The 11574-nt window shown below is 38.5% G+C and overlaps 1 protein-coding gene across 1 annotated transcript; it reads left to right on the top strand.

Annotated features, from left to right (window-relative positions):
• The first annotated feature begins 2002 nt into the window (after window positions 1-2002).
• wscd1b (WSC domain containing 1b) lies at window positions 2003-10889 on the top strand. The gene is made up of 9 exons (XM_027158662.2): window positions 2003-2271; window positions 4471-4904; window positions 4981-5095; window positions 7118-7302; window positions 8416-8537; window positions 8803-8968; window positions 9345-9509; window positions 9616-9816; window positions 10353-10889. Exons 2-9 carry the CDS (start codon window positions 4493-4495, stop codon window positions 10703-10705), a joined length of 1719 nt encoding a protein of 572 aa, XP_027014463.2. The 5' UTR covers window positions 2003-2271; window positions 4471-4492; the 3' UTR covers window positions 10706-10889.
• Window positions 10890-11574: the final 685 nt, after the last annotated feature.

Genomic DNA, 11574 nt, shown 5'->3' with positions numbered 1-11574 from the left:
TGAGACACTAATGCTGAATCTAATCTATCCCTTGATTGTTCCCTGACCTTGAACTCATGTGTAACATGATTAGATGGAGATGGTGGCACAGTGATGACTATAAGGACTTGCACATATTATCCACAACGTAATTGATGAAACTAAAAGTGTGAAATAATTCATAGCCATTGTTTCAATAACATTTTATTTAGTAACAGTGTAAATATGCTTCATAAATGTGCTTAATATCAGTATCAGTAAGTGTAAGTCAGAAAGTCAGTAAATTAAAAAATTATTTATGAAGGTCTATACTGTAAGTCAGCCGGTAGTCAGTTTGTATTTCTGTGCAAATCTGACAGTCAGTTGGTTAGTCGGTATGTCAGAGATTTATTCAACCGGTCAGTGTCTAAGCAAGAACGTAAATGTCAGGTCATTAAGTACATATTCAGCTGGTTATTCAGTCAACAACTCAGTCAGTGAGTATGCAGGTCATTGTATACAACATTCAGAAAGTCAGTTGGTCAGTCAAAAAAGTTAGCAAGTTAGCAAATCTAGTAAGTCAGTCAATAAACCAGCAAGAAGTTAAATCAGCCAGCCTGTAAGAAAGGTCAGTCAGTGAGTGAATCAGTAATTAACTCTGTAAGGCTTCCACGATTAAGCATTTCCCTCAATTTACCTTCTCGACTGACCTAGAATCAGGTGTATGTTAATCATTTTTACATGGTTTCATACGCCAATGAGATGTTAAGTTCTGCTATGCTTCTGCCAGATGAATGTCCTCTTCTGCCATTATTAGTGGAACAAAGCCCTACAACCTGTATACCATAGATAAAACAGTGTCTGCCAAAAGTGCTGGTCTGTCTGTCCATCTATCTGTCTCTCTCTCTCTCTCCCTCTCTCTCTCTTTGTGTATTGTAGTAGTAGTGATAAATAAACAAAGGGTTCTACCCATAAAGGTGTCACTCCTGCACACTGTCAGTTTTAATTATCCAGAGAGCAGGTCAACTAAACACAATAGCTTTTCATGTCATGTCTGGTGTCCTTAAGCTTATAAAACAGGATTGGGAGGAAGTAATATTTGAATTTCATAAAAATTAAAAAGAGCAGACAAAAAAATATAACAGAAGCAAGCTGAGCCCAGTGCTGTATCTAGAACACTGAAAATAGTTTGATGACAGAAAAACACTGAGTGCAATAATAATAATAATAATAATAATAATAATAATAATAATAATAATAATAATAAACAGGCAGATATGTTATTACATACGACTGAAAAAGCTCTAGTTATGGGTAATAATTGCTTTGAATATTTGTGTTCATTATCAAATATAAAGCTCAGGAATTCATGTTACGGGTCTTACTCAATAATATCCCGTGCAGAAATATGCTGATAAAGTAAATGTTCAAAAGACACAAGGACGAAGCTACTGGTACCACCATGAAGAATTATTATTCCACTTATAGCACAGCAAATACGTTAGCTTCTGTAATTAACTGTTATATCTGCTGTAAACAACCCAGTTCTTTCCCAGTCTCTATTTCTTTTAACCACACTCTTTTAACCACTCTATTTCTTTTAATTCTTTTGTTTCTTCTGAGCATACGAGCACCATGAAAGTGCTGTTACTATAGAAACGATAAGGCGTTAGAGCGAGAGCATTGATATAAACCCGTGATTTACGGCCGCGTTATCGACAGATCTGCCGTCGTATAGAAGAATCGATAAGCACCTTAAGGACATTATACACAGCGTCGTGCAAAACGTCGTTATATTGTCAATCAAATACGCACTGAGTAACTTTGTTTTATTATTATGACAAATCATATCAGTAGGAAAAATGTGATTTTTCTGTTAAACGTTTCGTGTTAATTTGTGTCTCGGCATTGTCTCTAAAACTGTAACCCATGTAAAGTTTTAATGCAATTGAGACACAGCTTTGATAAAAAAAATTTTTTTACAAATCTATAAATTGACAATTGTGCAGGGGGTGGAGCTTTAAAATAGCAAAATTTGCATGTTAAACGCTGATTGGCTACAAACGAACGACAAGTGACGCAGCTGAAACGCCTGTAGGCGCGAGGACTCCCTCGTTCGGAAAGAGATGGGGATGTTGAGAAAGAGAGTGAAAGGCGCGCGCGTCAAAGTTAATACCGTAGCGGCCGTGTTTAAACGCGCCCGTGTTTAAGCGGCGTTCACCAGGGATCCACAGGTGACACGCGCCACGCCGCTATGAGACACGCGCGCGCTCCGTGACGCGCTGATTGTGACAGTTTGCAGTACGTCGGCAGGTAAACGAGGAGCTTTATCTCTTCTCACTAATCGATAGCATCGAACTGCGGTGTGTAGAGAAAAATGTCATTGATTTGTGTGTGTTGGGGGTTTTGGCTGGGGTTTGTGCTCGTGTGTGTGTGTGTGTGTGTGTGTGTGTGTGTGTGTGTGTGTGTGTGTGTGTGTGTGTGTGTGTGGCTGTAGGACTAAAGACAAAAAGCTTCCTCTCAAATTGTGTCCCAAATGTTTGTTGAGCAAAAAAGGAGCCGTGAAATGGAGCATGTGTATTAACACTATGTGTGTGCGTGTGTGTGTGTGCGCGCGCGCGTGTGTGTGTTTGTGTGTGTGTGAGGTCGCTGTTCAGAACAGATAGTGCTGAACTCGTGATAACTTCTTCAACTCAAGCAAACCACAGACGTTCAAGGTTTTTAAAAACCAGGAAGGTTTTTAGTTGTTGTTGTTTTTTTTATTTCCAATAAATTTATTTCCAATAAATTTATTTACTGTATTTTAACATTCGCTATGCAGTTTCCAAAAGACTGCGATTTATACAAATTTATGGATATGAATTGTTCATTTAAATGTAGTTTAATGCATTTTAATTATGTTTAAGATATTATAGTCATACTAGTGATGCTCAGTGATCTATCTTCAGAAAGCATTTTATCGTGATCAGGGTGACAGCGGATACCGTGTCTATCCAGAGAATGGGAATACTTCTTGGATGGAACATCGTTCTTATTGCAGGTCATCCTGTGCAGACACATTAATTTATCATAGACATCCATCTGGATGTTTTTGAGAGCTCAGAAGAGATCAATATATCTGTGAATAGATTAATTTTCAATGCATCCTTATTAGGGTGCTTTTCTAAATGTGAAAATATATTACCTTGAAGGTTTACATAGACTCATTTAAGGTTCCCCCAAAGATACAAACCACAAGTTTTTAACATTGCACGAATCTCAATTATGGAGAATCGTGGAACATACGGTTTTTGTTTACTAGGTATGTGATAGAACCTACACAAACACATCAGCTTTGGTTTCACCTGAAGTGAGGCAGCACACAGAGAGAGGGAAAAAAAAGCAACTCTAGTAGTATAGTCAAAAAATTATAAGGATGGCTTCATGAAGAGTTGAATCTGTTTTTGTGTAATAACTAATTCAATTAGTGAAATATTTTCTTTAGCCAACTCTTGAGTCACTTGTAGCTGTTGTGTGTAGACTTATTTTGTTGCCTCTGTTTCACTATGGTAACAAGGAACCATTTGTGGCTGGTATAGTCATGCATTAGCAGGACTTTGTTGATGGTGGCTCAGATGCAGCAGTGGGGGGGGGTGTTTGGTGTACTCCCACTCATTTCTGGAATGAAATGAACATTAAATCAACTGAACAAAACAGCCTGAAAGCTTGAAACGATGATTCAAGGCTAGCCTGTTTAGAATGGTTGAGTGTTAATCAAGTTGTATTATAATGAAGGATTACATAGTGAAGAGGGTCAGGAAAAATATGGAAAATAACATTATTGCATTTAAGAGCTATTCAGTCAAAATTTGAAAACATACTCTGAGAAAAAATCAGTGATAAACTAATGCTTTAAATAAATGTACCATTCCTTGTTGAAGGGATGGTAATGGTACCCTAAAGCATGCACCTTTGGTACACCAAATGGCCGACAACGTGTGGACACTTGACCATATCCCATGTGTGTTTGGCGAACATCCATTTCCACTTATTGTTCCATTGCATCTTTTGGAAAGAAACACATGTTTAGTACATGTAGAATGGTGGTACTGAATGAATTCAGAGGGGACGCCTTGTGGAATTTTTGAAGTGTAGAAGCTGGATACAAAAGCGATGAGCTGATCGGGTAAAATCAAGCGGTAACATATGGAAATGTATCCAATCATACACCATGACATACTATAACTAGTGTGTGTGTGTGTGTGTGTGTGTGTGTGTGTGTGTGTGTGTGTGTGTGTGTGTGTGTGTGTGTGTGTGTGTGTGTGTGTGTGTGTGTGTATAAAAAAGAGCTTTAAAAGCCTCTTTTGGATTTAATCAAGATAATTAGTTTAAAAAAAAATATTCCTCTGCTCCAGGGTTATTGATTGTTTTTGGTGGAGGCTTTTTCCAAGCATAAAAACTATAAAGTGTTTGATGATGAAAAGGAGAACATCTTGAGAACTAAAATCCTCTTGTGGATTTTTTTTCAAACAGTGGTGATCGTTGAGTTGAAATCATGGCTAAAACCTGCTACAGACTGCAGCGCTTTCTAAGACAGGCCCAAATGCTGCTTCTTTTCCTGGGTGTGGCTTACATTATGGCCGGAAGTTTGCTGCTGCTCCAGCGTTCCAACGTGGCCTTGTTTCAAAAAGGAACTTATCCGCCCTCATCAATACCCTCCGTACCATTGCCCCCTAGATCCCTAGAGGCACCAAGTGTTAGCTGGCACCACAGGAGACCCGGATCCACGTTAATTCAGGATGCGGAGAATAATCCAGATTTGTCAGGGAGTAGAGCAGTTCAAGAAAGCTTTGTGTCTCGGAACCTAAAGATCAGGCACCTGAGACGACACTGGATTCAGCGCCAGAGTACAGACCAAGAGAATTTGGCAGAACACAATCCATTAAACAGGAACACCAGACATAAAGGTACGACCTGAATTATGTTAAAATCTAGTCCAATCTGAACATGCTGTCAGTACTGATTTCACATTATTGTCTTAAGGAACATACATTGGGTGCTTTATGAATGACGACAAACAACACGCACTTGGAGGAACCGTGCTTTATGACTTCAGAAAAATGACCAGCACTTTGTGCCAAGACACCTGCTCTGAGAGGTAAGCACATGAGTGACATATTGAATACGAGACAAATCTGTGTTTGGCGACACTCTCTATGAGGCTGATGTTCATACATCATAATACTAGTCATTTACAATGAATGATAAGCATGTGGTGTACTTTGTGACGAATAATGATCTGCGCATAATTATAAATCATTACAAAAGTCATCAGCGGGTGCTTCGAGTAAAGTGAACGTCATGTTAAATTATTCCTTGTTATAAGCAAGACATTGTTAAAGGTGGCTTTGTGAACTTAATTTTTTTTTTTTGGCCTGTAGATCATAAAAGATCATTTCTTTGGTTAGTCTAAGAACGCATGCTGTGACGTGCTCATTAAGACCAATACAACAAAGGTATTGCCGTGTCATAAAGCTTTTATTAAAATCTCAGTGTGTACGTGCTGCTTCGGCACGGTAATTAGAATCCACCGATATGAGGACAGTATAGTGTGACCCAAATTTTACAGGACAACCACAACTACAGTACAGGGCAAAGAAATAAAAAAACGGATAGTAAATGACTTTAATGAATGGTTTTGCATAAGCCAAGCACAAGCCGATGAATGGCATACACAGAACGTAATAATTTGCTTTAAATTGTAGGTCTGTCAGTACAGGCTATTCGTCGTGCAATTTGACTTGATAAACACAAGTTACAGCGCAGACTGTTTTGAAGTCATCTCTTAGAATGTTTGGGTGATTTGTTCTAAAATATGAATTATTTATTGTGCAATTACTTATATGGCTTCATGAGACATTATCACAAGGAATCGTTACCAACATACACAAATTTAAAACATTAAAAAATTTAGGTTTCTTGAAAGTAAGGAAGAAAGCAGGCAGTGTTGGTGAGCAGGCCCAGGTGGCAGAATACAGACACTCTGTGTTGGAGCTGTACAAGCATTTGTGTGGATCTTTAATTTGCAGGATAAAACATCCAGCGCACTCAAAGGCTTTGACAGCCCGAAGCGCACCAAAAACATCCTGACCGCTCATCAACAAATTGTCACAAAAGGTTAATACTCATCACAGAAATGGAACGTTTTAGTCTTAGGCATACTTACACCACCTAATTACATTGTCAGCATCAGCACTACTACTCAGAGCAGCAAAAAGTGAAAAACCTTCATCCAGAATCACACTGTCTGCTCTGCAAGTGATACATAATTAATACCATTGAAACATAAAAGCTCATTGTCTCATAGAGCTCTTTCATCAGACGGGAGATGAAGCAAGCTGTACGCTGTTTCATTTATTTACTTATTTTAACATCAGAATATATACAGTATTCTTTGAGGATCCATTAGGTTAGAGATAAGGTTCTCAAAGTAGGGTCTGAGGATCAACCTGGGTCTGATTCCCAATGTGACCCTGACTGCTTTGAATGACTGATGGAGTTCGACATTAAATAGTATCATGGTAGTCACAGTATGGTAAGTGACTGGCCAATTGAAATAAAATGTGTTATATAATAATCCATTTTAACTACATTTTTATGAAGAGAAGAAGTGCTGTTAATGTAACAAACAGTGCTTCGAATCTAAGTCTGAGTGAATGCAAAGCTCAGGACAAAAAAAAACTCCAAAATGTTAATGCTGATTTGTTAGAAAGCAGCCCAATCAACGGCATTAGTGAGGATAAAGAAATCTCTAATGTTTTACTCACAAGTTTTACACACACAGGTATGCACTGTAGCCTAAGTTTACTGCACGATTTTATGCATTGTGCTAATGTCACACAATCTGCTGACTAAACAGGTGTACAAGTATTCCTAATAAAGTGGCCAGTGTGTGCATGTGTGTGTAGGTATATATATATATATATATATATATATATATATATATATATATATATATATATATATATATATATATATATATATATATATATGAAATACATGACAACAATGATTTTACTGTTCCAATTTAAATCAAAATACAAGGTCACCAATGTACCTAAGAATTAAGGTTATGTTGCGTAACCGAGTCTCATCAGTAATGCATTTTCCCCTCTCACAGTGGCTACCGGTTTGCTGGCCTGGAATATGGCACAGAGTGTCACTGTGGTAACCGGATCAACGCCCCTCAGGCACGGCGTGAGGACTGCAACCTGAACTGCAGGACTGAAAGGAACTCACTGTGTGGAGGCGTAGCCAGACTGTCAATCTATAAAATAGATCAGGGCCTTCCTGGCCAAAAGAGATGTGAGTTAGCCAGGCTGAATATTCATAATAATTTATATAGTATACTGAACAAAACCTCATAATTATTCCCTGGGGAAACAAGACATAAATGCATTATAAACAGCAATGCACATTTTTATAAACCCAAATCAAACTATGTAGAATAAAAACCTGAGAATATTCCATTAAACTCATATAGTGCAAATTTTTCTGGGGTTTTTCATTTTGCCATATATTTTTATACTAATATTATTTGGTAAATTACTTTTGTCGACATTTCTTCAACTGGTTATGCAAATATTTTAAATGATTTATTTTATTGATTCTATTCCAATTCAGTGCAGGAGTGACAATAATTCTGGACTTGACACAAATAAACCCCACAATGTTAATATATAAACATATGTAGACTCTCACTCACAGACTCTCTCTCTCACACACACACACACACACACACACACACACACACACACACTTGCCAAGCATAGCAGACTAAATGATTCTCTCTCTTTCACACACACACACACACACACACACACACACACACACACACACACACACGTAGACTTGGGGGTTTTCTGATCTTATGTAGCAGCAAGACGCTTCTAGAATCTCAAACATGTCTGCCGGTGCTTTCGTGTTTTGCTGGGAGACTTAATGTGTGTGTGTACGGGGAATAATGCAGATTTATTTCACATGTCCGCTGTTTTTCTCTTTCTGTAGCTGTTTCTTCCATATTTTCACACTTCTGTTGCATTACACCTCTGTTTACCTTTAACACGTTAGATTCTCAGCGACATTTCAGTATTAATCAAAATAAGTATTTATTTATGTACATGTTTAATGGACCAAAATATTTTATTTGTTTAAAATATACATTGTGTATTAATGCCGCATCATTTGTAACACAAATAATCTGATAGAGCATGTTGAAGTCTTAACAGCATCTCTACACCAACAAAATTGATTGGACAAATAAGCTCAGAGCTAATGTAGCTAGCTAGCTTTATGTAAGAAAAATGCAAGAATACATGAACAGCCGAAATTGTGCTAATAATTGTGCTTCAACCTCTCTGTCTCTCTCTGTCTCTCTCTGTCTCTCTCTCTCTCTCTCTCGCTCACTTTCTTTCTCAGACAGAAATGTCTATTATCACGGCTGCTTTCACACACCAAAGAACATCAGTGATGGTTTGCTGCTCTATGCCGGCCAGCAGGACATGACCTCACAGCTGTGTGTGGAGACATGCACTGATCAGGTTGGATCCCACGTCCCACAACTCACGAACTACAGCCTTTTAGTTTGCCTCCTTTGTACTTACTTCAAAAGAGGCCATCATCAATCAATAGCCCTTTGTGATTCAAGAGCCTCTTTTTCAGTCTTACACAGAAACGAAGCTCTATGTGCTCGAGCCACTTGCACAATAACTTTTTTTTTTTACCAGAGAAGGCATAATGGAGCTTTAATGAGGAACAGATTAATAGAGAGTTATTAGTTTGTATTTCTCTTTCTGACCCACACAGGAGCTGCCCCTGGCTGTACTGAGGGGGCAGGACTGTCTATGTGGACACACCTCCACATTTCTCCTAATGCAGCAGAATGTAGACGGCCAGCCGTGTGGCCAGAGGAAAGCTACGAGCCACACCTCAGCTGCGGACTACCTACAGGTGTACAGCACACCTGTGCTAGGTACAGTAACATTCACACACACAGTACCTGTGTTTAATAAGATCTCTGCAGATGTTATGCTGCTAGAATTATATTTATAATTTTAAGATACTGTGGTGTAAACCTTTTAAAATCTATTATTAAAACCTAGTGAATAAAAGATAAATACTTCATCACTGATGTACAGTACTAATATGATGTGCACAGCCTCTAAATCTAACTTGATGTGAATTTTCACAATGACTGACATTTTTAATGAATATGTATTTATTTTTCAAACTTTGATCGATATGGAAATAAAAAAAATAAAAAAAACAGGTTTGGTAGTTCAAATAATACCTAAACTAATCTAACTATCTAACTGATCTATCTATAACTTTATTCATTGTGTTGTCAGCGTCTCGGTGTAGGGAGAGGATGTTTCGGCCCGAGAGCTCATCCTCCCTCACTGCATTATCCAGTTTTCCTGGAGCAGGTAACACTTGGCTGCGACACCTCATCGAGCTTGCTACAGGTTACTACACGGGCAGCTACTACTTTGATGGCTCGTTATACAATAAAGGTGAGACCTTATCACTTATTGTCACTGGAATGTCATAGTTTAAATTAAAGACCGTCAAAAGTTTCCGAAAGCCTCTTCTGAAAATATCTTGCTACTACTTTCTTAGGCTTTAAAGGAGAGAAGGATTATTGGCGAAGTGGGAGAACTATCTGTGTAAAGACGCATGAGAGCGGGCAGAAAGAGATCAAGAAGTTTGACGCGGCCATCCTGTTGATTCGGAACCCGTACCACTGCCTGGTGGCAGAGTTTAATCGCAAAAATGCTGGGCACCTGGGATACGCAACTGACACACACTGGAAAAGTAACGGTAATCATGACTTTTCTTGATCTCGACTTTCACCATTTATCCTGACCCGATCAGCACATTCTATAAGGCTAATTGCTGTTATGGTTGATATTTTATTTCTTTGGCAACTCAAAACTGCAAAATAAATGCATGGTAAATTATCCAGCATCCCACACACAAATTACATTATTTCAGTTTAGTAGCTCTGTTTCATTAATGTCTGTACTGGTATGTTTGCTAAAGTAAATTTGGCTGGATCAAATGCTATTTTATAAGCTGACAATAGGACAGAATTCATAAAATGAATCGATTAAACGAGACACGACAGTAATTCGTGTAATAATAAGCCAGTCATGCATGATAATGCTAAAATTGTAAACTCCTAACCTGTGAAATTATTAACGTAATTTTGTGCCACCTCCGAACAAAATTAAAATGGAAATGGGACATTTTCTGATTGAGCCGTAACATACTAATGTCTATTCCGAGTCATATTTTCCAGTGAGATTTTTTAGCTCCATGTGTTTCTTCCTAACATAACCTCCTGGCATCCTTAGAGTGGCCCGAGTTTGTGGAGACGTACTCCGCATGGTGGATCTCTCACGCTCTGGCCTGGCTACAGTTCTCCAGGCGTTTGCTGGTGGTGCACTACGAGCATCTCCTAATGGATATCGTCCACCAACTTCGGCTAATGACGGACTTCCTAAACGTCACCGTTCCAGACGAACGGCTCTTGTGTGCTGAGAGAAACCGAGATGGCAACTTCAAGCGCCCAGGATCTCGATGTCTGACTTTCGATCCCTTCACTAAGGACATGAGGACTCGTATAAATGGCTATATGTTGGATGTGGACCGTGCTCTCAGAAACAGAAATCTGAGTGGCCTCCCACAGGAATACATGCCTAGATGATGATACGTTAATACGTGCACAAGAACGGTGGATTTCTCTCTGCAGGACAGGAACAGGGGAATACATAGAAAAACAAAAGTGCCTGGGAACTCAAATCTGACCAACATATCTTGTGGCCTTCTGGTGGTTTATGCTATTTTTCTTTATGGTCATGCTAATTGAATAAAGGGCAATTTGGCTTGTGGTTTATACGCAATAATCCCACTTCCTTCTAACTGTGATATCTTTGATTCAATTCTATTCCGTTTTATTTCAGTAATGTTTTTGGCAACACACACTGTCACGAACGAGCTTTACAGGAATGTAGAATTAGATCCGTAACGAATCAGACAGAATTGACAAGGATCCAGAGGAACGAGATTTAGTGGATAGTGAGATTATAAAACGATGATTAAACATTGCTCAGTATTGACAGGCTTTTTATATACACACCTTAGAATATATACACTTAGGTAATACTAAGTATGAGCTTTGTATACACCACTTTGTAGTTTTCCTGCCAAGGATGATTGGTGTTTGAAATTTGCTGCTTTAATCTATTGCGATTAACAACTCAACACGGTTGACGCAAGCGTTGGCACAACGATAAGCTAAAATTCGTCTCACAGGATTGAGCAGCAGACATCATGTCTTGGTGGGTCGACACTTTTTGGGGTAAGGAGAAAATATTTTTTATGGGCAGCTGGTGATGGTTTAAATAAAAATTATTGTTTCGAATTTATATAAAGAAAGGTAAAAACACAGAAAACACATCTTAGTGGAGCTTCGCTTCATCGATCACTGCATTTTTCTCCAAGGCAATAACAAAATATCCCTTTGAAGCAATGCCTATATATCATATATGGTTAACTGTGTTGGTCTATTTAATT

Source organism: Tachysurus fulvidraco, chromosome 20, assembly GCF_022655615.1.
Source record: "Tachysurus fulvidraco isolate hzauxx_2018 chromosome 20, HZAU_PFXX_2.0, whole genome shotgun sequence".
Taxonomy (NCBI): Eukaryota; Metazoa; Chordata; class Actinopteri; order Siluriformes; family Bagridae; genus Tachysurus; species Tachysurus fulvidraco.
Note: the sequence above shows the minus strand (reverse complement) of the source record. Positions and strands in the feature narration are given on the sequence as shown.

Bases quoted from the DNA above. Each gene is read 5' to 3' on its own strand.
- wscd1b (XM_027158662.2), top strand. From the start codon at position 4,493: ATGGCTAAAACCTGCTACAGACTGCAGCGCTTTCTAAGACAGGCCCAA. The intron at 4,905-4,980 runs GTACGACCTGAA...TATTGTCTTAAG, and splicing joins CAGGAACACCAGACATAAAG to GAACATACATTGGGTGCTTT. The intron at 9,817-10,352 runs GTAATCATGACT...TGGCATCCTTAG, and splicing joins CACACACTGGAAAAGTAACG to AGTGGCCCGAGTTTGTGGAG.